This window comes from Coenobita brevimanus, chromosome 62 (assembly GCF_032717465.1).
Source record: "Coenobita brevimanus isolate Jiangsu-jjx chromosome 62, ASM3271746v2, whole genome shotgun sequence".
NCBI classification, from domain to species: Eukaryota; Metazoa; Arthropoda; class Malacostraca; order Decapoda; family Coenobitidae; genus Coenobita; species Coenobita brevimanus.
Genome location: NC_137015.1, coordinates 6,339,858 through 6,366,350, shown reverse-complemented (window position 1 = coordinate 6,366,350; position 26,493 = coordinate 6,339,858). Strand labels below are relative to the sequence as shown.

The following is a 26,493-nucleotide window of genomic DNA, read 5'->3' as shown; positions in this document are numbered from 1 at the left end:
ACGATTTTCTTAAACTCTGGATAGGTTTCTCGCCCTCATTATTCGTATCAGGAAAAATCAGTTATCATTATTTATCAGTAAAAAATCCGCCGGTCTGTGAGTGCATAGTGTGTGTAATTGCTTCCTGGGTTTAGCTTCTGGAATATTTGAGGTTTCCCTGAGCTGAATTTAATCTGGAGGAAATAATAATAATAATAATAATAATAACAATAATGACAATAACTACAACAACAATAATAATAATGTTACTGAACTGAACGGGGTGGGGAATACACGCACACACACACACACACACACACACACCACAAAATCGACAACCAGCAGTGCATCTCAACGTCTAACTTACAGGCTAATAACAGAACAATTAGCAGATAATAAGATAAAGAACTACTAATTAGCCACCAATTTGGATTTACTTCCTCATTACACGTGTTTCCTTTTATTTATTTATTTATTTATTATTTATTTAGTTAGTTATTTAGTTATTTATTTATTGCTAGAACTAGATTTTCTTCACGTACAAGCGACTTCTCGAATTAAAGTGGTTAGATATGGCCTTTATGAACTCTCTCTCTCTCTCTCTCTCTCTCGCATTAAAATTTAGGTATTAGGTATCTCCCAAATATGTAGGAACCCCTTTTCATCCACACACTTCACACTTCTAAACGATACTAGAAGTAGAGGAGTCAATGAGCTGCCTTAGATACCTCCTACGCACGTATGGTTAAAATCCGTATCGTTAATGAGTAGGCACGCTCTATACTTTCAGAATTCGGACGGACACTTAAGTAACGTCTATTGTTATTACCTTCACTCAACTTGTATCCAACATTCTTCTGAAATTATCCTTAGTACTTGAGGTTTCACTTTCCCTTCGAAGTTTAGGATTTAAGCATATGCATGGCCGTTAAGACTTTAGTTACGTAAGGACTCTGCTGCGTAAAATGGCCTGGCTTTAAAGAGAATATAATACCTACATCCGACACAGGAGAAAAAGTGCTATAATAATGCTCTTAACCTTTACCACCGCTACACCTGACTCACCTCAATAACATCGCCTGCCATTAACGTGAATATAATGTTTATCCTTGACGCCATGAAAATACTTGTTCTTTTAGCGCCACGGGGACTCTCTCAACTGAATATAATGGTCTGACCTTAACCCTTTCAGTATGATGGCTTATTTTCTTACCTTATGTTTCCCTTTACTGGATTTTTATGTATCTGACAAACGATTTCCTTTAGTGAAGAGGTTAATAATTAATCTTCAAATTCGAAAATTATCTTCAAAACTAAACAAAGGCGTCTGGAAATAGCGAGAAATACGGTAACCAAAAAAAGATGTCGTACAAAAAACAAGGGCGTTAAACTTTTTGCCACATAATGATAATAATAATTAATAATAATAATAATATTAATAATAGTAATAATAATAATAATTAATCTCGTCTATTGTTGCTTAAATGAATTCACTAGCGCTCAAAACACGTGGCATCTTTACAATTACAAGAATAGACATTATTCGTATCCGGTACAAACTTCATCAACAAAAAATAGCAACAACTATAGACCTTATCAGCATGTATGTACCAGAGCACCTCTTTCTGAATCGTACCTTCTTGAATGACACTCAACAAAAAAATAATAATAATAATAACTCAGCTAAAACAAAATAATTTAAAAAGTAGGTTCTAGCAATGACAAAAAAAAAAAAGGGGGGGGGGGGGAGGCTGGCTGGATGGAGAATAAAAATAGCGGGCACTTACTTGGCATATCGCAGTGAAGGGGGTGTTGCTCTGAAGGTGTCACACGCAATGTATGTTGGCGATGCTGAGAACTGTGTATTGGCCACTTCTCTACGAGATCTCCTTCCTGAAGTGAATGAAACTCGACTGGGGTTAAGAAGAATGAAATAACCGAATGAATTAGGTAATGTGGTGTTGGTAAGAATGAATTATATCGTTTGGCATTAGAGTACACAGAATTCTACAAACTTCTATCGATCATGAGAGTACTGATGACAGCAAAGTACCAGTACTTACATTCGACTAAGGCAGTATTGAACTGGAGTTGAACGGTGTACGCTTAGTGTATACCGTAGTGTTGTCTGCGTCCAGAGCTCCTTCACTATCCCACAGCTTCTTCCTGGGATGAAAGAAACCGACGGGTGTTAGCTACAAGGAAATACAAAGGACATATGAAACAGTCTGGTATCAGCAAGAATTAAATTAAATAGTCAACATGCAACAACGGAACTCAGAGAGCACATATAACTGCAGAGGCAGCAGCATCCCACTTCCTAAACACGAACCTTGACCTTTTTCGGCCAAAATTTTAATCACTTCCTCTGATGGTTCTCATTCACTGTTCTAAATTTGGTACAATTCCATCAATAACTTTTTTTCCATAATTTTGATAAGAAACAAAAAAACAGACAGACAAACAGAGTAGACAAAAAACTCTTTGGCTGTAATGAAAAGAACACACCTTTATGTTCTTGCAGCCTCTGTACTCAAACCTCTATTCCGCATCAAGATTTTCATGGCACCAGCCTTGACCCACTCGGTTCTCCACTTCTGTCCTGTCATCCATTTAACTTTCTCTCTCTCTCTCTCTCTCTGCATCTACATTAAGTACTCGATCCTTTCCTCAAAAAGACGTCTGTTACATTTTATTTTTGCTACCTTCTGAAGCCATTATTCCACTTTAAAATGATCTCTCTCTCTCTTTGAAAGGGTTAATGAAGATTATATATAACATCCCCACTTCGAAAAACTCTCCTGAGCCGAAAAAAGTCACTAGAGATAACCAACTTAGACTACACACACACACACACACACACACACACACACACACACACACACACACGTACGTCATCTTAGTAAAAGCGTTTAACTCATCCACTCCTCAAGCCTCTCGCCATTCACCAACACATCCCACCGAGTCACCGTCTCTCTCAACGACCATCACTATACTCATAATCTCCATTCACACTCACACCTCGCCGCCAGTTTGTTTACCCACGTGGAATATACTGACGAGACCAAGGCTGTGCTGAACGTTGGTTTTATAGGGTAAAAAAAAAAAAAGTCAGAAATTGTTATATACGTGAGAAATTCTTATAACCGTCTCTATCAAAACTCAGTCATTACTCAGAGTTATAAGAAAACATTTTACCAGATTTAGAAGTTTCAGGATTCAAGCTCTAGGAATTTCGAGATACATGACTAAAACATCATTAAAATTTAGGGGTACAGATCAAAGCTTTTAGAAATTCGAGTTACTGTACCATAACGTCGCCAATATTTGAATTACAGACTGAAAACGTTGCCCTGGTGATGTGCTAAAAATACGCCCTCCATTGTAAGAGCAGAGAAGTGTATCATGAAAGACCCTCACATGATACTCGCTGCCCCCCTCCCCTTACCCCGTGACCCATGCTAAGTGCCTGATAAACACAGTACTGCCCGCCCTCTCTGCCACCAGCCTGCCTGCCCGACTCATCTTCTCTGGGGAAATATGTAACCAGGCGTCCTCTGTTACTTGTCATAAATGCTCTCTTGCTCTTACATTAGCACAAATATAGCTTTTATCTATAGCCAGACGCCTTCATCCTGGCGGGAGTAGATACAAACAAATCACTCCATGCTCTACTCACCATAAGGCGGCTCTCTCTTCACCCCACGACACTATACATATATACATACTGTACATACATACATACGGATATAAATAAAGATAAATTGACAGACAGACAGACTGATAGATAAATAGATTTCTGCTCCATCCTTCAACCCCGTCCTCAACATCCCGCTCCCCCTACATCCTTCTATTTCACTCATTGTTTACACTTAAAAGTCAATCTCCCACTCTTTATTGGTCCAAACGGCTGAAGCATCTCCTAATACTTCCCAGCATAATCCACAACATCAAAACGCTTCCGAACTTCCGTATTTGTGTCTATCTCTCCACATAATTCCACATGCTCATCCCACAAAACTAACTGTCACTCCTCTTGGCATGTCATTCCAGCTACAGTAAGTGCAAGCTGCATCTCCATACATCAGTGATATCAAATTACTGTCATGCAAGTATATCTTTACCTCCATGCTCACTTCTCCATGTTTGAAAGTACATTCCTTCCCTGCTGTACTCTTTCTTGCACTTCACCATCTAAAGGCCTATCCTTGTTCATCACACTCCTAGATAATTGAGGGTACAGTTTCATTTCCTTTTACCAACTCTTACAAGAAACTAACATAGTGAAGTGTTCAAAAGGCCTCAGTTGCTGGCCTTGTGCCGTTTGCATTAATTAAAGAATGAGTTACTATGCATTCCACACCGCCAAACTACTTTATTCAGCTGAGCAAGCACCGTCTGTGTGATCGGTTAACTCCTTCATTCAGATAATCTCTTTTTTTGATCCTGACTAATAAACACACATTTTTTTCCTTTTTTTGCAACAGAAGAATGGCTTATATACCTCATCAGCTTTTTTAAAATTAAATTTCCCTTAAGCTGTAACAACAACAACAAAAAACATTAGATGCGCGCGTGGTGTGGTATGGTGCATTGTAGTGTGCTGTGGCTCCACTAAAGTCGTCATATTTTACATTAGCCAAGGACCTCGCATCTGATATTCTTTTGTGAGAGGCAAACTGACAGAGCCGCTCCTGAAGATGCTCCCGAATCTAAAAGTTGTCTGTAAATAGCGAGAACGAAATCACAGAGATGCAAGCCTATTTCAAATTATACGACGGGGATTTTACATGACACACCTGGTACGCGTCTAATGGAAGCAAGGGTGTGTTTAATAGAGTTAAACTGAGGTAAGAATGTGAGAGGGCAGAGCGTCGTAACCCTGCCAGGTAAGGGTGTGAGAGGGCAGTGTCGTAACTCTGCCGAACACTCGAGTGGTTCGCTTGCACCACATCCACAAATACACTTGCGACTCTTTCCTAACTCAGGTATCTTTTTTTTTGCAAGAATGACGACCACAGTGCATAACTTCCCCCCCCCCAATAATCAGTTCTTCTCCAAAAACGAGGAAAATAGGGTGAGCCACTTTTTTCTTTTTAGCAAGAAAGACAATAAAACAAGAGTAACTATTCTTTCCATGTCTCTCGTTCTTCCTAACTACGCTCTGAGTTACGAGAAGGCTTGTTTATGAATCCGGGTCCTTTGACGGAGTACGGGACTTACGAGGCTCCCTAAAACTCTCCTTTAACCGTTCATTTTTTCCTAGACACGTTGATATCTTCCCCCACCTCCCTGTTTTACTTATGTCCATTGTAAAATTATTTCAACACACAAGGGAATTTTAACGTGTATCGGTATCTCATTTCCTGGCACGCAAATTACTATACTACTGTTATTAATATTACTATTCAGTAGTAGTAGTAGTAGTAGTATTGGAGCGTCATCACCGGGGTCCCACCCTACCTAAAACGTGGCCGGAATAAACGCCTACCAATACGCAGATTCGTGTTGCTAGGTTAAAAACAATGGTCGTGAATAATGGTTATGCTGGGAACCCTGGGGGCCGCCCCCTCCCCTGCGGTTCCACCCCTCCCAAAACGTGGCTGGGGTGAATACCTATCAGAACCGGTATGCAAAATTTCGTGTTCTTCAGTGACAAATTTTGGCCGTATATAACAACTCTATCCGATATCACTGTAGGCCGTCCGCCCTGTGGGAACCAGCCCTTGAGGGTCACACTATGCTTATCCTGCACGAAGCTCCACCACTGTCCAAAAATTCGTGTCTCCTTCCCCACCGGGGGTCCCGCCCTGCCTGAAACCTAGGCTAGGGGCAGGCCTACAATTATATAACTTTCGCTTTCCCAACACTCCTACATAAAGACTGGTATCTTCAAGAAAGTACGGGAACTCAGTGACTGAGTGGGACAAGCACTATACTTGGCCGACCTTGTGGGTGCAGCGAAAACTGTACCATGGAGCCTCCTAAAGCCAGGCGAATACGGTCCTTGACTGAATCTATATATAGTTATGTGGGTCACACGAAGTAAGCGCATTAATTTTGTCCAACCTTCCCCTACAGTCAAGTCTCCTTCATTTGTTTCTTGATGTCCCCAAGGCATTTTTTTTTTCTGCTCATTAGATACCCTGTTGCAGCGAAGAGGTTAGGAACAATTCGTGTCTGTGAAGTATATTTAATGTAGGTTCTCTTATTAGTGGCAAACGATCTTATTAAGTTTCAGAGACCCCATCGCAATGAATGGATTGAAACATTCTTCTTAATTAGGTCTACTATGATTCTATTTATGTCATTCTTGTTCTCGCCAGCTAATTTTGTTCAACTCAGAAAATAGGTTTGTATTCGTGTTCTGTTACTCAATCCTTACACTAGATGTCTTCCCTAAACTGAATGAAATAATCCAACGGCTGCAAGAAAAAAATATAATGGAAGTCACAGTACTGAAGGGGTTAATGGATATTGTCTCTAACTCCCTTCACTACCAAAGTATAAAATAAATCATAGGAGAGAGTACAGATGGAATTACTGGACACTGGCTTCTACCTCTTCACCACCTGGGTATAAAATAAGTCTGATCGGACAATACAGAAGAGATTAATGGTAATTTTTTCTAACCCTTCACTACCAGTGTGACTGACGAAGATTAGTCCTAACCTCTCAAATAAATTATATAAGGGAGTACAGTAGGGATTAATGGAGATTATTCCTAACCCGTCAAATAAAATTGTATAGGAAAGTACAGATTTAATGGAGACTGATAAAAGAAGACATTATAACCCCTCCATATTATCAGAAATCCCTCCTAAACTGAGTGAAGTCTTTACAAACAGTACAATGCAATACAGGTCATCCTACTGTACAAGTACAGTATAATATCGTCTGACATCAAAAACAGTATACAGCCCTGATCAGGTACACCTTTTACTGTAGTTTCTGGCTCGCAACTAATGTCATTCCAAATATAAACAAAGAACATAAACCTAATTTCATGGCTTCGAAAATTATAACAGTATACAACCCTGACTTAGTAACCTCTCGTCCACAACTAATGTCATTCCCGAGATAACACTACACAACCCTGACAGAGTACCGGTCGATAATTAGCTTCATCCCTTCTGCCCGAGGACGTCAATTATACATACATACATACATACATATATATATATATATATATATATATATATATATATATATATATATATATATATATATATATATATATATACTGTATATATCTTGCTACCAGGCGAATTTTATCCAATTACTATAAGGCCTCTCGCTGTGAAAAGGTAAGTGAAGGCTATACCCAACTCCACTAGTTCAAGAGAGCAGAATAAAATCGTTCTGAGATGAAAGCACTAAAAATAAATAAATAAGTAAATAAAATTACGCCATCGGAATGTAAAGGCTAACACTATTGGGTCTCCGGACTCATGAAGCGACATTTATTACTATGGTGGGTTTGTTTTCATCTTACTGAACCGGGTCACTCCTACAACTTGAATACAAAGTCGAGGTTACGTGAAATTCGATGAGCTTTAGTTATGAGGAAGGAATGAGTCTGCTTGGTTACTGTGAAATCGGTCTTCCAGTCTGACTACACCTGGCCATAAACCGAACTGAAAGGAGTTAGTGATCTTCGTCAGGTTAGAAGAAATGTTCTCGAGTTAAGCAAGAGGGAGGAGAGAGGAAGTGTGACAGGAAGAAGGATGAGTGAGGGAGAGGGGAAGAGATGGCTAGAAGAAGCAAGGGTGAGGGAGACAGGAAACATAAGGGAGAAGGGGAGAAGAAAGGAGAAGAGGGAGGACGGCTGAGGGGGGAGGGGAACTGCACAACCATTAGCTAAAGTTCGTCGACAATTTTCTTCTAGCATTGTGTCCTACCGTACATACTTCTCCAAACGAAAGAAAGTATCCTTTCCTCTCATATTCTTTTTTTTTTTTCCTGTTTCACAGTGATGTCACATAAAAATCATTCATGTTACATCTTCCGCTGCCACAATCGGCATCAAAGTGTGGATGAATTTTTGTTCCTGGCTGTACCATTTCCCGTCACATGTGAATTCAGAGCAGAGGTGACAGGCATGATGCAGTACCTGCACGTCCGCAGCCCCCGTCATTGTGCGTCATGGCTAGGGTTGTGCAAGTGTACGTGGAATGTCAGTAACTACATTACATTCACTCTTTACTTGCCAATGTCGCTAACACTTGCCCAATACCGGACACTGACTAGAAAATAACCCATTTCAATTCGCCAATACTATAGCAACAGTGTGCCCCAAACGAAAGATTAATATTACGTCTCTCCACAGCAGTCACAAGATAAATTAGTTACTTTACATTCAACTATCAATCTGAATGTATTATAAATGTAGAATACACTAATAAAATGAGGCTACGGATTCCAATGTCCTACACTTAAAATGTATTCTTCTGGAAGACTATGTTTCAGTGCACTTAAAATGTGTAACTGAAGCATGTATATCATTAACCGGTAATAAATACGTACATCTTTAACCGGTAATATCAGTGTCAGTGTACAGTTATAAACATACATACTGATCCACTTCACAGCGATAAATAACCAGTCAGTGGTGCCATCTATGGAGCACAATAAAAATTTTCAGAATATTATGTAAAAATCTGACAACAGTGAAGAAGTGAAGCGATTATATTGTTCGCAAATGTACTTAAAAATTCCTACCCTTAAAATGTTACTACGGTACTTTCACCTTAACGTGGCCCATATTTTTGTTTTTGCAGCTTATTCCACGTAGCTCAGTGGCAGAAAAGACAGTGCTACAGCTTCACATCCTTCCCATAACACTTCTTCGTGGCTAGCATCATAATCTCGTTTTAATCTATTGTTACAGGTTGGCAACCAAAGAGGAGAGATGGCAATTTTAGGCCAAGTTAAAGTAAAAAGGAGTATATTAACCTCAGCTTACCTGCTTCCTTTTCCAGACCAACTTCATGAAACTGCTAGCCCTCCAAGACCGGCTGAGCAGTAGCAGTAGCAGCAGCAGCAACGACGCGCATGACGGCAGCAGCAGCAGCAGCAGAGGGCCGAAGTACGAACTGATCAAGCCCGGACGATACTTGCTGAAGGAGGGGGAACTGCTGAAACTGTGCAGGAGAGAAATGCAACCACGATATTTTATACTGGTGAGGAGTGATTGATTGACTCTATGACTGATTGACCGACTGACTGACTGTGACATGCTGAAGGAAAGGGAGCTGCTGGAACTATGCAAAACAGAAATGCAACCGAATGAATCGATAAGTGACTAAGTGACTGATTACCGACTGACTGATTGATACATGCTGAAGGAGCGGGAACTGCTGAAGCTGAGCAGCAGAGAGATGCAGCCGAGATACATAGGGGTGAAAAAGAGCTGAGTAAAAGGAGAAAGAAGACAGGGGAAGAGGGAGGATTGGTGAGGGAGAGAGGAAAGGGTGACTGGAAGGAGGAGTGAAGGAGATAGGAAAGTTGAGGGACAGGGAGGAAGGCTATGGGAGAGAAGTGGTGACTGGGAGAGGGAAAAGTGAGGGAGAAGAGAAAGTCGAGAGGGCAACAGAGTGGGGAAGAGCAAAGAGAGATGAAGACTGAGGGAGAGGGGAAAAGGTGACTGTAAGTTAAGGATAAGGATGATGGGCAAGATGAAATAGCAGAGAAAGGAGGGAAAGATAATAGGAGGAAAGGAGATGATAATGAAAAGGGAAACAACAGGGAGAAGAAGGACAGGTGACAGAGAAGGGAAAGGTGAAAAATGAGGGGGGGGAAATCATGAAGAGAAACAATGAAAGGAGTGCAATACAAGAAAAAGGAAATAAAAGAAGGGAGTGTGAAAACGAGAGAGGGAGAAATGCCAAAAAGGGGAAAAGAGAAAGAGAAATGGGGAGGAAGGGAAGAAGAGGCAACGAGTAGGGGGAAAAGAGGTAAAATAAGATGCAGAAAGAGTGAGAGGGAAGAGGGGAAGAAGAGTAACGGAAAGGAGGAAAGAAAGGGAGATAGGGTAAGAGAAAGAGGTGAGAAAAAGAAGGGAGGTGAGGAAGGAGGAGTTAACAGGGGTAAGAATGTGGAATCTGAGTAAAATTATGACTGAGAGAGAGAGAGAGAGAGAAAGAGAGAATCGGAAAAAGCTGTCAGTCACTATCATATAAACTTCCTTTTAAAATCACTATATGTTTAGCTGATGTCAAGAATAACGGTATTAACGTCACAAATCGCCATTTATCTTACACTACATCCGCTGCTTCATCACACACACACACACACACACACACACACACACACACACACACACACACACACACACACACACACACACACTCGTACTCAAGCTGACATTCACACGCACAGTCATACTCTCTTACTCATGCTCACACACTCTCATTTACACACATACAATTATTCTCTCTCTCTCTCTCTCTCTCTCTCTCTCTCTCTCTCTCTCTCTCTCTCTCTCTCTCTCTCTCTCTCTCATTCATAACTCATTTCCATACACATCCGTCTTTTTTACTCATACACACACTGGCTCATATACATACTCTCTCTGATTCATATGCATGCTCATTTACATTCTCTCTCTCTCTCTCTCTCTCTCTCCGACTACCGCAAAAGTTGCTTCAAATCAATCGCGCGCGCACGCACGCACGCACGCACACACACACACACGCACACACACACACACACACACACACACACACACACACACACACACACACACACACACACAGCTTCGTAACAACACTGAAGCTGCATGCCATTCAAAGCCAAACAACCTTGCAGGTATGAGTCAAACTTCTCGCTAACACAGTCACACCCATGTATTATATTCTTTTAAAACTGAGACCCCTTGTGGTCCAGTGGTTTAAATGCACCAATCTGGCTGATGGTAAATGCTTTGTACAGTACCTTCCCGTACCTAAGTGTCCATTCATCTCATTACGATAAATACAGATATGGTAAGCAGTGACTCTTGAAACCGAGTTATCTGATCTTCGCAGCAAAACAAAGCAGTCACTATATTACGAAAGAGTCAGTATTGTTCGTCTAATTAATGTAGCGATATTACCGATATTGTCTGCAAGTGTACAGCGGTACCAAGAGGCAACTGGAGTTTTCTCAATCCTGTCATACACCAGTGGCGTACAATAGACTACATATCATTCGATTTTGTTCAGCTGAGGAAAGCATGTGGTAGCCAGAAGAATAACCTTTACTGTACGTGTTGATATTTACAAGCGGGTGTAATGCCAGCTCTCTCCGGTCTCTCTTCAAGGCCGGAGGAGAGGAAGGGGGGGGGACAGGAGTAGGAGGGATGAGGGGATGGGAGGGGGAGGGGTTTGTTGTAAGCGTTGTGGTATTCATTTATTTATTTATTTATTTTTTCATGGGAGACTCCGCAGCACTTCTTCCACAGAGATCAGTTTTGTATATTACACGTTAATATTCTGCTGCATGTCATTAATATGTTCTTCGAGTTACCTACTTTCTTAGGTGTCCAAACCGGCAGCAACAATGCCACACATACATACATACTCGTACATACATACATTCACACATACATACATAAATATACATACATACATACCGACGGGGTCTACATCACCAAAAGAACAGAGGCTATTAGGGTTTTCCGTCCGAATAAATCGCCTATGAAGAAGCGCTCTGAATTCTTCCGTGCAGCGAACAATACAGTTCATAGACAGAAGTGGAGTTAGTGGTCGATATTGGACCTCGTAGAAGCCAATGCTGTTTACCCCTCCACTGCTGACTGCTTGGATTCCTCTCAGCATAACAGTCGTACGGTTTTAAACAGAATAAAATACCAAATTGCATACGCTAAATGAAAAGGCTAATCGGGGTAGTTGTCAATCGTTGGAACGCTAGACTATCCAACACGTGAACAAAGTGGCCAGTTTAAGTTAACAGATGCATTAGCCACAGTGAAGAGGGAGTTTTCAAGCCTCTGACTCCCAAACATTTTTCTCAGCTAAACATAATCAACCGGTTTTAGCTTTAATCTCAGCGCTAATATACATTGATTATAAAAAGCAACTCCACGTGATTTAGATAAAATGTTTTTGCTTCAAATGTTAAACCATCTATGGGAGGAATGTTTTCCCTATTCTAAATTAAATCGTTTAGCTACAGCCGTTCTTTATGTACTCACAGGCGTACTCGTACATTAAGAATTGCCTTTTTTTTTTTTTTTCAATCTCTACTAAGATGAAGTGATGGTGTCAGCACGTAGAGCAATGCTAGGCCTGAAGGAATGATCTGTCAAGTCACGCTCAGAGTAGGAGAAAAAATTAACAATAAATAAAATAATCAGATGCTAGCTCGAGGAGAGTAACCAAGCAGGAATAGACGAGAAAGCGAGAGAGAGAGAGAGAGAGAGAGAGAGAGAGGGGAGCTTGTAATGAGTCACCAGGTCCCTCTAGGATACAATGAATGTGTCACGTCGCCTCGCATGACTGAGCCGGAGGGAAAATTGTGGGAATGTCCCTGTACTCCACTTTCTTACTCTCGTTTTTGGGGCCGTACTGAAAGTGACATAGGAGACTTGGTAGCATCTCTTCCTCAGCGATTTATTCTACACATTACACCTCAATATCCAGTGTGAGTCAAAGACAAGGATAGAAAAGCAGGAAGGCCTCCCCTTCTTGAAGTCGGTGCTGAAATATATACAGAGAATACTACGGTGTAACAGGGGTAATAAATCGCTAAGTTTTATTCTTGTTACCTTCAATCGATTACAGTTAGCCCATGGGAGACACATCAAAGTAAAGTCACTCGATGCTTTATCCCTTTACCCCTTGCGTAACAAAAACGACTGACCGAGAGGGGAAGAAAACCGTAGAAAGCCGTTGTACTGTACTGCACATCTTACTTTTTCTTTACATATTCAGGATAAATACAGTTATTACAATTATTATTATTATTACTATTATTATTATTATTATTATTATTGCTGCCGTATTTCGCTTTTTCTCGAATTCTTGGTACCGTAAGATGACTACTCGTATTTAATTCGGGCAGGAGAGACCTATGATAATGAAGGGGACAAAACTAAACATTAACACTTATCCGTAACATGACTTTTATACATTATCCCTGCTGCCATTAACAGATTATATTCACTTCTGGAGATACCCATGAGATAGAAGTAATACCCAGTTACTCCAACCGTGTGTGTGTGTGTGTGTGTGTGTGTGTGTGTGTGTGTGTGTGTGTGTGTGTGTGTGTGTGTGTGTGTGTGTCAGCTAAATAAAATCGTCTGGCGTTAGCAAAAGTATAATTTAAATATATATACACTGAAGGAATCATTAAGGACTAAATTCTACCCTCTTCACCATACGTCTCACTAAACCAGAGAGAGAGAGAAAAAAAGAAGACTCTCCAAAGAATGAAAATGCAAAGAGGTAACGGAAATAACTGCAAGTAGCTATAAAATAAATGCTGTCGTCGAACTGAAAGGGATGAAGCGCTATGACAACCCATCTGACTACCCAAAACAAAATGCCAGATGGTATGGTACTGATGGGTCTAATTAAATACTATGGCCATGACAAGAATGAAGTAATGGAATAACACGATAGTAGTAGTACTGGTAGTAGTAGAAAAGAAAATGAATAATAATTTGTTGTTGTAGAGCTGAGTGGTATTAACCAACCCGAGCCACATGGTTATATCAGTGCCACCACATGCAGGCGTCCCTCTCCAGCACCACACCTCATTAAAGGAGTTAAGCTTGATCAAATACTGACTATAGCAATACATAAATAAATAATGTACATATATATAAATACAAATGAAAAATAAATAAAGTATGTATGCCCGCACTAAAGTGAATAAGATCGATTACAAACAGTACCAAAATTAAGTAAGGCATCGTAGTGAAGGGGTACGCTGGACAAGGTGGCACAACGTATGTTTCTCTCTCTCTCTTAAGAGGGAGTGGTAGAGCTGTGAATGTGTTGCGTGTATTTGGGTTAATTGTGTGTGTGTGTGTGTGTGTGTGTGTGTGTGTGTGTGTGTGTGTGTGTGTGTGTGTGTGTGTGTGTGTGTGTGTGTGTGCGTAAGTTATCACGAAGACCTGTTGCGTGTGCGTAAGTTATCACGAAGACCTGTGTGCGTTTAGAATTAAGAGAGAGAGAGAGAGAGAGACAGAGACAGAGACAGAGAGATTGGGCAAGATACTCGTATGTTTCCACTGTATATTATCGTGTGTGTGTGTGTGTGTGTGTGTGTGTGTGTGTGTGTGTGTGTGCGCCAATGCAAGTCGGTTAGTTGGAAGATAATCCAAACGAACACCATACCACGATATATATATATATATATATATATATATATATATATATTTTTTTTGCTACCTCCGGACGATTTTATTCTGCTCAGGGGAGACCTCTTGAAGTGAAGGTGCTGGAGGGACCGCATTAACACCTTCACTTCAATGGATAGGAATACCTTCATGTGGTAGCACCAAGATGATTAGGCGGCTCAACTGCCTGACTATACAAAGATCCCTCAGTTACTTTCCTCTCCTCTCAAAATGAGGATGGTGGTCTGTAGAAGGGCAAATTATGCATGTAGTCCACGGGGTTCACGTTTCAGATGAACCATAGTCTCTTCCTCCTCCTTCTCCTACTCCTTCTCCTCCTCCTCCTACTACTACTACTAGTACTAATCTCGCTATCTCCATGATTTTCCTCAATTTCAGAGATACTTTCTAACTGGCAGGGTTAGATACAACACTCACTAACCCGTTCAGTACAAAACATCTTCACAAAGCTGAATTAAATCATCTGGACGTAGTAGGGATTAAATGAAGATCTTCCCAGGTTCACTGAAATCGTCAGAAAATACTAATAAAATAATGAACACAGGAAATTAAAGTTGTAGCTATAAGCTATGTGGAAATCGTTCTATATTATCGTTTTTTATATAATGTAAATACTTTGTTTTAATTACCGGTAGTGGTCAAAGGTTCTGAAAAGCACAAATACGGCATGCGAATGGCATTTTGGAGGCAGTGTACAATAATGTGGATACGTATAAAAAAAAAAAAAAAAAATAGAACTGAGTAAGGATAGTGTAAATAAAACCTGTTTCTGGCCAGCATTCCCGTGCTTTAGTAGTTTTAACATCTTTCTTTGCGACTTTGCGTGTTATGCCTTTTTATTCTTTCCGGCGTCTGATACAGTTAAAATGTGGATATCGAAGTTCACTGCATAAATAACATATCGAAACAAATTAGTGTCACACAGAAATAATCAGGTGAAAGAAGAAATGTCATAGAGATGCTGACAAAAACACCGACCTCGGTGGTATGAAGCTGTCACACTGAACCAACTACACACACACACACACACACAAGTATACCAGCCATAGACAAACATGCAGTATAAAATCGATAATAAACCGGACTGTAATGAGACAAAAGAACGAAAGCTATTACCATACTTCCTTTACTGACTATAACCGTATGAGGCTTTTAGATTGGTCTAGACCGGTTTAGACCAGTCCCCGGGGCTGTTCTGGCGGGACAGTAAAGACCTGCCAACACTGGTAATGCACGTCCAGCCCCAGAGGCAGAACTGCTTTTAGTGCTCTGGACCAGACCTAACGAAAACCATGCGCAACAGCCCTGGGATAGTCACGTGTTCGTTCGTAAAACGTAAAAAATGACGGACGGAACCAAAATATTTTTATCAGTCGATTTTCGCACAACTGATAGCCAGCACTGACGTGGGAAGGTGATATGCAGCCCAACCTAAACTGAAAAACTCAGTCAATTATGCCTAAATTAGAGAAAGGATATCTGAAGAGAAAATTTGTGACCCTAGATTATTATAAGGTAGACAGTACTTTATTAGCATTTCCCATTAATAATGTCGTAGAGATGAGTACTGCAATCTTTGCCTCCCGTAAGTACACTTCTGTTTTGAGGAACGGGGTAAGATGCACGTTTCTTTCACTTAATAGCCTACCTATTCCGTACCCCATCATCATGATAGTGATGGTGACAGACTGCCGAGTTATCACACAGGCTCTTCTGTATGACGTAGAAGCAGCTATTGCATTCGCTAGTAACAACTATATTTACAGTTAAACTGATTTATCATCACATCATCCTTTCTGTTTACTTAATTCTGCAGATTTCCTCGGTTCCGCCCACTGTATCATCCAGCCAATTGGAGCAGTATTCAGACCGCTCAAGAATCCATTCTCGGAAGTCTCCAGGACAGCTTCATGCAGTCGAGACTGGTGACTAGTCTTTAAAACGCAGCTATATGAGTCACTGAAGATCGGTTAACTCTCATGATTAAGAAATCTCCCGTATTTTATCTCAGCTAGCGCTAGTCGATTTTAATAATCTGAGAATGAGTATAGGGGGCCGGAAGTACACTGTCATCATTAACGGTGCGAGCATAAAATATTTACTCATACATAAAGGCCCCGTTTGCAGTAATGTACGTACCATCACGTGTTGGTTGGGAATGTAGCCTATGCAGTCATTACGAAAATAATTTTATCACTTATTGCTCACACAGGACTATGCGTTTATAAAACATTCTATAGTTCATTCTATGTCATAATCCTCAGCCTAACCTTTATCGGATTATTATAAATGGTGGGCAGAACAATTACATTAAAAGAACTACAACACAAGGAAACGAACTACAGTATCATCAAGCATCACCGTAACATTTCTCCCACTGCGTACAAGGAGGTGTGCCACGGAAACAGGGAAAAAGTGAAGTCATCAGCATTAACTAATTTCCTATAATTAATGGAGGTGGATAGGTTGATGAAGTTGGAAAGAGGACCATCATTATCATCACCCATAACCTACCTCTTTGCCCACCCTTGGATGCGATGAACAACAAAAACAACACTATCACTATCATTACCATCACCAGCCTAATTATTTTCGTACTGTAGTATCACAAACTGAGTCGGGCTGAATTAGGAAGGAGAAAACGCAAGAGCACACAAACTATCACCAGTCCCCAACGGAAGTGGGTCACACTTCCGTCCATTCATCATTCCTTCCTTCCAAATTCTCGGTTCTAGTAATGCATTATTATCGACTGTCGCTTTAGAAAATAAATTAAAATAATGTCATCAGGAACTTCGTCTTAAAATCACTCTTTGTATTTTGAAAACAAGTGAAGAGTTTTGAAATACGCTGTGTGATAGTTAAAAATCGTTGTATTTTCTATCACTCATAAAGGGAAAACTATCAGGATGAACGTTCAATAACTCAGAATTATCAGGCAAACCAACTGCAAATAAGCAGCCAACAGTAATTATTTTTTAGATGAGTATATGCAGTTTTGAAAGGTGTGTGTGTGTGTGTGTGTGTGGTAACAAGATTGTGAATGTGAGTGTGGGTGAAGGTGCATTCAATGCCTGTGTGCAGTGTTGCATGTATATGTGCATGTGGGAGTGCGAGGGCGTTCGCTCGCTCTCTCTCTCACTGCGCAGGTTTTGTGTGTCTGTGTGTGTGTGTGGTGGAATATAGACGACCGTGAAGGATTGTGTGTTGGCTTGCTGTCATCACTTAGACTAGCACTGACTCCAAAGACGGTACTATGTCTACGCCATGACTCCTAAATCGGCGAGAAATTCACTCTTTCTCTCTCTCTCTCTCTCTCTTACACACACACACACCAGGCCCGTAATTTTCAGCAAAATACTGGGGGAGCTAGACTAAATGTATATACCTCCGTACTATAAACTTAGAATTAAATCGAAGAGCTTAAGTTTGCAGACCATCCAATATTTTTCAGCCTGATTTTACCTGAAAGTTGATGTTTAATGAGGCATATATGTTTAATGATGGAAGTGGGTGTTTAGATTAAAGGCTTCATTTTCTGTCAGTCTGAACTTTCAACTCCAACTGTGACTAAGTTTAATTATTTGGCCATTTTACATTTTTGTTGCACTATGCTGCATCCTTATCAAGATTCACAACCGTGGTAGGATTCAGACTGAAATATACCACTCTGACTTTCTTTTTTTGGTAATGATGGATAAACCATCCACTCACTCGATGTAGTGCTGCTCTCGGGTATTTGCTCTCTCCTCTCCTCCATCCTTCTTTCCTTTCATCCTCTTCTGTCTTTCTTCATTCTTTCCACTTCCTTCTGCCTACGGGTGACTTTACACTCCCTCTTCTGTCTTTTTTTCCTTCATTCTTTCTCATTCTTCTGCCTGTGGGTGGCTCTACACTAAGTGACAAGCCAAATGGTTTCCTGTAGCCTACACCAGGAAACCATTTACTACGCTTGGTGGTAACCTTCTAACCAAGTTTTGGCGCCTGGTGGTTTAGTGGGTAATTACGGAGCTCCAATCGGATTGAGCCGGTGAAGGTTTATAGCCATGGGATGGTTGGGGTTTATTGCTCACGTAATGCCACTCAGGAATGAGTGAGGCTGGTCACTCATTTTAACTGTCAGGACCAACTTGCCTAAACCCGGGCTCCTACGCTCCTAATGGGGCAATGCAGGATTGGATGATGAATGAATGAATGAATGATAAAATAATCAAAGTCTAAGTACTATTATGATTTAGTTTATGATCAGTTTGGATCATATTTAGAAATATTTGATCAAACACTAGCAGAATTGCTTGAATTTTCAACAAAACTACTCCAAGCATTTCTTCCTTTTTTTTTTAGTTCATCTTTATAAACCCTCAATTTCTGCTGAAGTTTCGAGAAATTAATATACAGAAAACATTGGGGGGTGCTATAGCCCCCCTAGCCCCCCCCCCCCAGAAATTACGGCCCTGCACACACACACCAAAGGAAAGGGGTCAGTGGGGCGCCAGCCATGTGATCACAAACTCCGATTCTGTGATGGAACGAACGAATAATATCTGTTAATTTTCAGCTTTGACTGCTATGCTAGACTTTCGCTTCAGTTAATCATATCGCTTGGAATTAGGTGAAAATGGCTTGCAAGTGTTTCCACATCAACGAATGAATTTACCGCTTGATTTAGCCCGTTGTCGCTCGAATTTTCTTCCAACAAAAATAAACTCCTACATTCTGAATATAGGAGAATGCAAAATTGAGTCCATGGCAACGAAACGGTTGATCGAAATGCCTTTTGCTACCAACTGCTAAACTTCACACCGCACAACAAAATCGTCCGATTTTAGCATCGTTTGAAAACCAAACTGCCTCCACAGCACCAAGAATTAAGCACCAAGATATATCACTAAGAACGTATAACAAAATTGCCTGGTTTTAGTATGTATAAAAATTCAACTGCGCGTACATAGCATTGAAAGTAAAACAACAATCGACAAAAGTTCATAAGTAAAATCATCGCAGAAGAGATCCAGCTGTGCACATATTCTTAACCTTTTGACTGGTGGGGTTTCCCTCTCCTGAACCACATCATCTGGTGTTAGTCTAGATAACATTTCTAGGTGTACCAATAGCTGAAAATGGGTTACTCAAGTTAATTTGCGATGCCTTTAACAATATGGTCGATTTATTTTCATTTGAGAGGACTGGGGGCCTGTCACAAGTTGAATACTAAATCGTGGTTGTATGAAATCTGATGAGCCTTTGTTATTTGATAGGAACGAGTCTCCTTGCTTATTAGAGAAATCCTGCCTCCAACTGGACTACATTTGGCCATAAACTGAGCTGATAAGGGTTATGGATCTTTCTCAGATGAAAAGAAACCAGCTATAACTGACTAACGACTATTATGATTTTTCTGTTTAGAAACAAGTTCGTTGGGTTTTACCGTGAATAATGCACCTACTGAGGAGAAATGGTTAAATATCACAGACGTTTAGTTACTATGTGCTATAATGTGAGTGCTTCTTATAAACGATAAAAATAATTAAGCATACAAAAGTCAATTACACTTTAAAATTTGAAACACGGGTGTATATCACTTAAATGATAAAGGAAGTTTAATGTACAGTACAGTACAGCGCTTTCCCACCCACCAACTGTTATCCCCAAAAGTACACAAGTATTAGATGCGGGACCATGAGGGCCTTGATATGGGTCGTCGATAAGTCTACGGGGAGTGAAGATCCTTGCCTCCGAAAAACCTTAGAGGGCGACTGACGGAATAGGCCGCTCCAAGGGCTACTCCAGCATGATAAAAAGTATCATTACCCACGGTGCTTACATTCTAAACAAGATAAAGCGTTCTAAAATACTGCACCATGTGTACACTTCAATAATCAAATAATGTCTAAGTATCGCTTATTTAAATTAAGTGATAAGGTATCATATTATTTTGTTTAGAGCGACCAGACACCGATCCATGAGAGAAAATATATCCCTTGCGACTATTTTATTTAGTATGAGTAAATGTACTACTTTTTAATTTATATCGTCGCTAAGCCTGAACCACTTCATGTATCTATTTACTTATTTATTAATTTATTTACCCATACCATTTATGTGCGAACCTACAGTAGATGATGATCATGATGAGGATTTACAGTTCTCCCCTTTGGGGCTAAGATGTGAATGAATGTGTTTGAATGGATGAGTAAATGGAGAGTGTGTCGTCCTGTCTCGGCTACCTCCCTTTCCTTGGGGGAAGCAGCCTAGGTATATAGATAGATAGATAGATTATTTTCCACCGAGACCTTGAGCTGTTCGCCCTCCAAAACATCTCTGCATATTCATTCTTCCTTTATGACCATCGTCACTCCCCCTCAACCCCCCCTCAACACCTACACCCCACTCCAACCCCCCCATCAACACCTACACCCCACCCAACCCCCCATAAACACCTACACCCCACACCAATCCCCCATAAACACATACACCCCATCCCCAACCTCCATACCCCACTGGACCTGCACTCATCTGTACAGTACATCCCCAACACACTCCCCTCCAAGTAATCGCTCTCTCTCTCTCTCTCTCTCTCTCTCTCTCTCTCTCTCTCTCTCTCTCTCTCTCTCTCACACACACACACACACAATTAACCTATTCCAGATTCTACCCTTCTCTTCTCTTGCTGTCTTGCATCATCACAGTTTCTACCCTTCCCTTGCACCATCACAATTTCTACTCTTCCCTTGCACCATCACAGATTCTACCCTTCTCTTGCACCGTCACAGATTCTACTCTTCTCTTGCACCATCACAGATTCTACTCTTCCCTTGCACCATCACAGATTCTACTCTTCCCTTGCACCATCACAGATTCTACCCTTCCCTTGCACCATCACAGATTCTACTCTTCCCTTGCACCATCACAATTTCTACTCTTCCCCTGCACCATCACAGATTCTACTCTTCCCATGCACCAGCACAAATTCTACCCTTCCGTCGCACCATCACAGATTCTACTCTTCCCTTGCACCATCACAGTTTCTACCCTTCCCATGCACCATCACAGGTTCTACCCTTTCCTAGCACCATCACAGACTCCACTCTTCCCTTGCACCATCACAGTTTCCCTTGTAGTCTTGCACCATCACAGATTCTATATACCCTTTCTTTGCACCATCGCAGATTTTACTCTTCCCTTGCACCATCACAATTTCTACCCTTCCCTTGCACCATCGCAATTTCTACTCTTCTATTGCATCATCACAGATTCTACTCTTCCCTTGCACCATCACAGATTCTATCCTTCCTTTATAACATCACAAACTGCACCTTTCTATCATCACAGACAAGACCATATACAGAGCTTACATTTGAGGGGTGGGATGGTGTATCTATGGATGGGGGTCTTTAATGAGTAGGGACAAAGACACCTGGAGGTTCTTTTGTTGAGGCCACCCTTCAAAGGATTAAGCATCAGGCAACAGTTTTTCGTTTACAGATTTCCTGCACCTATTGTGCAGGCCGGGCCATACATTAGCCCAGTCAGTGGGGTATGGGCTGAATAAAAAAAAAATAGGAAGGGGGGGATGACAGGGCCTGGAGATTGCCCAGCACACATGCCCTGTCTCCCAGCTGGCTTTGTGGTGTGTGTGCAGGCAATAGAAAAACAATGCTGGGAAGGGGGGAAGGGGGATAATGACGGAGAAGGGTTGTTACTACCAAGGACAGATTTTTTTTTTTTTTTTTTTTTTTTTTTTTTTTTTTTTAATTAATGGAGGAAGGAAAAACAAAGGAAAAAAAATAAGTCCATGTGCCTAAAGGCATCCTCCATTCATAAAATACTTATAACAATTGGATTTAAAATTGTGAGGATTAAATGTATGTGGGAAGCAACTCCTAGGAAGTGAATTCCAGAGAATAGTAGTTCTGGGGATAAATGAATTTTGATAAGCAGAGGTTCTGCATTATAGGGGAGAGAGTGTGAGTTCATGGGCGCTCCCAGCTGACCGAGTATTTCGGGAGAAAATGTGAAGGGGAGGCACAACTGAAGCCAGTTCGTTAGAGCACTTATGGTAAAAATATTGATAAAATAATGCTAAAGAAGCAACATCTCTACATACTGATAACGGAGGAAGGTCCTGCGTTATGGCGGGATTATTGATTAGTCTAACGGCTTTATTTTGAATTTTGTCCAACTGCCTCAATGCAATCGCTCCACATCCACTCCACAGTGGTGAACAGTATTCGATCTGAGAACGCACATATTGTGGCCATCTGCTCGTCAGTGAAGAACTCACGAACTCTGTACATAAGTCCCAGTTATGTAGAAGCATTTTTAGCAAGGGATTTAACATATGCTGTCCAGCTTAGGTTGGGGTTTAGAGTAACACCTAGGATATCAATTGTAGTGGATATGGGAATACTGCCATCATTTAAAATTATGTAAGAGTCTGAGGGATTCTTTCTATTGGAGAAATTAATGTATTTAGTTTTCTGAGCATTTAATGAGACCCGATTTTTTTGTCCCCACTGATTAATTTTAGAAAGGTCCTGGTTCTGAGAAATTGTTGTGTTTATTTGGGAATTTATAATATCAAATTGTGTAAAGAAGGTACTAAATGTGAAAGAACTATGAAGGGTCGAGTCATCAGCATAAGAGTGTATTGGGTTGTGCGTGACAGATAGGAGGTCATTTATATGTACAGTACCCTTGTGTCCAACACGGTAATATTGTCACGCACGGGTCCCGTGTTGGACCAAGAACGTGTTGGATAAACAACAGAGCTTATGGGGCAAAATGAATTATGTCAGCAACCCTAGGAAAAGTCACCCTAAATACCTACCATATACCTAAACATATATTGGTACTACTGTAATTATAATAAATGGTACTGTACTATGAATGATAACTAACCTTTTAGGATAGTGTTGGTGGGCTTGCTGGGAATGGAAGGTGATATCCGAGACTGTAGGTAGTCCTACTGGGTCCCTGGAGGATGGCTGCTGGCGTCACTAGCAGGTAATGGCTGCTGCTCCTCCTCAGCCTCCATCATAAATCCTTTGAAATTGCTCTCGCCTTTCTTCTGCCTCTCGATGATTTCTAGCTTGGTGGCCTGAGGGAGGTGCCGCCGATTCTTGGGGTTCTCAGAAGGCTTCCCAGGCATCATGAGCAGGGTAAAATGCAGTGGCAAGGGCAGAAAATGCAGTGAGAAAAAAGCACCGTCCAATGCGAATTATGCGGCTGAGTGGCACTGTGGCGGGAGAAATTTAAACAAAACATTACGTGAGAGAAGAAGTGTTTTTCATTGAGCAACATCACGATCTCGTCACGATAGCGGGCGGGGGAGGCTACTTAATCAGAAGTTTTGATTGGCTGTCAGCGTCACGGGAACGTCAAGTATAACCGTGTTGGACCAGGGGTGATCGTGCTAGAGGCGAACTCTGCGGATTTCGTCCACTTCTCGGAGCTCCGTCAGTGTTATGCTTACGCACCCATGTTACAGTACTTAAATCGTATTAAATCATACTAATTTTTTGCTCTCTGTGCTGAACGCGAATCGTGTTGGACAAAAGCGTGTTGGACACAAGGGTACTGTATTAGAAAGAGGGTTGGCACCAAAACTGATCCCTGAGGTACGCCGTCATTTATGGAATGAAACTGAGAATAAATTCCATCTACCATGACCCGTATTTTTCTACTATGACGGTAAGAAGAAATTAGAGGAACCAGTGATGCAAGGCCATAGTGTGACATCTTAGACAATAAGGCCTGGTGCCATACTCTGTCAAATGCTTTTGAAATATCAAGTGCTACTGTGTGTGTTTCACCATGCTGGTCTATTGTTTTGTTAATCTGATGGGTAAGAAGGCAAAGATTATCTACAGTTGAACGTTCCTGTCTAAATCTATACTGCCGATCATTGATCAATTTATTGATTTCTAGATGCTTGACTATGTGTTTGTTAATTAGTGTCTCAAAAACTTTACCAAGAATGGAAGTTATTGCAATTGGTCAATTGTTTGATGGATCAGAAGTTGCTCCCTTTTTAGGAACAGGATGGATATTTGCTTCTTTCCAAGGGGCTGGAAAAATTGAGGTACGGATGCATAAGCGGAAAAATTTTGCTAATACAGAAGCCAACACTGAGGAGCAATTTTTAAGTACTATTGAAGGAATTTCATCTGGACCAGTGGCTTTGTCTGCTGATAGATTCTGTAATACGGCTTGTACATGGCTGGTGTGAATCATGAAAGGAGGTATTTGAGGGGAATCAAAATCAAGTACAGGAATATTATGATTTTCTGAATTTAGGGTTGAGTTTGTTGAAAAAATGTCAACAAGAAGGTTGACTTTTCCACTTGGGTCACTTACTAGATTTCCATTGGGGGACTGTAATGGCGGAATGGAAGAGGTGGTAGTGAAGTTAGTTTTGAATGAATTAAGGGTTGACCAGAATATTTTGTTATCATTTGGCTTGTTTAGTAGTTTGTTAGCTTGTCTATGTAGAAAGTTTGATTTAGAAAGATTGATAATAGTTTTGGCATGGTTTCTGATATTCTTATAATAGTTAAAGGCTTCTTTGGTTTAAGAAACTGACAGAGATTGGGGGAAGGGCAACTAAGGGTGGAGAGGACAAGATACTGTACATACAAACACAGGAAAGGAGGAGAAGGATAATGGGAGAGAGGGGGAGATACAGACAGACACTGAAGAGAGGGAGAATATAATAGGGGAGAGGTACCCAGTAAATAAAGCTAGACACTGGGGAGAAGGAGAGGATAGTGGGGGAGAAGGTGAGGTATATATATCAGGGGGGAGAGGATAATGGAGGAAAGAGGGAAATGCAGACTGATGAGGAGGAAGAGAAGAAATCGTTACGAGGAGAAGCTGACATAGACACTGACGACTGAAAAGGATAGAAGATAATGAGAGAGAGAGTGAGAGAGAGGGGGGTAGATACAGACAGATGTTGGGAGGGAATGAACAATGGGGAACAAGATGAGATAGGAAATGTTGCGGGGGGTAAGAAGGCAGGGGAGAGGAGGAGATATAGATTGACAATGGAGAGAGAGAGAGAGAAGGACAGAGGGGAAGAAGGGGATACAACATGACATTTAGCTTAATCCCTCCTCCCTCCCTCACGCTTACTGTGTGTGAGAGCATGTACAGTATATCTAACAAATTACTTTATGTCGCATGCACCTATGCACATAATCCAAGAAGAAATTTATGGTGAGAGAGTGTGAAACTACATCTAAACAGCACACATTTCAGAAACTTAGAAGGAGTGGCTGAGCTTACTTTATTTTATCCTTGCTATATCCAAAAAACTTGGGAGAGACTTTTTAAACTGGAGGAGTTATACAGTATATAGCCTCCATTAACCCTTCCACCAATTAAGTACTTTCTGGTGCTGAAGAAAAGTCTTCATCATTAAGAACGAAATATACTCGATATACTTGGGTTGAAGTAGTTAAATATGCCCTTACCACTGCCATGACCTTTCTTTTACCATCACAGATATGACCTTCCTTGAACCATTCATTATCCCTCTCAGTAAGACTAATTAATATTCACTTTTCCTCTTCTGCCATGCTAGAAAATTTTTCTCACTTGTGTACCTCAGAAAAAACTTTCCTCTAGCACCATCCTGACCTTTTCCCTTTCATTATTTCATATCTGACATCTCTTCAACATTATTCTTTATTTTGTACCTCACTACTATAATCCCAGTTTGATCATTCACTACTTTCATATTCTGCATCATCTTAGCATAGTCCTACAGTTCACATCTGTACACAGGTTATCCTTATTTGACCTTTCTTTAGCATGTTCCCAATCTGATCTTTATCACCCATGCCTTGACCCACCTCTTGCACCACTGCAGATATAGACTTTCTCTGCCACCACTCTGATCCATCCTCCTGCATTATTTCAGCTAGTTCTGATCTCTGTATGGCATCTCCCCTGTACAATCTTTCTCTATTACCCACTTTTCAACCCACCTCTAGCACCATCACAGTATCCTCCATCTTGGACATTATTAAGGTACTGTGCTCTGTACCTTCATGTACTGGTTCCACACTTTATTATTTCGGTGGTACTATCACATAAAATACATTGACTGACATGCACCCATTTATTGTTTGCCATACTTA

At 40.8% G+C, this 26,493-nt stretch overlaps 1 protein-coding gene across 1 annotated transcript in view; it reads left to right on the top strand.

The window, feature by feature from the left end:
- Positions 1–7,954: 7,954 nt before the first annotated feature.
- Positions 7,955–26,493, top strand: part of LOC145403955 (FYVE, RhoGEF and PH domain-containing protein 6-like) — a 32,890-nt gene continuing 14,351 nt past the window's right edge. Inside the window, exons 1-2 of the mRNA XM_080275557.1 lie at positions 7,955–8,155; positions 8,961–9,161. Coding sequence (XP_080131683.1) covers positions 7,955–8,155; positions 8,961–9,161 — 402 coding nt within the window. The remainder of the gene's footprint in view (positions 8,156–8,960; positions 9,162–26,493) is intronic.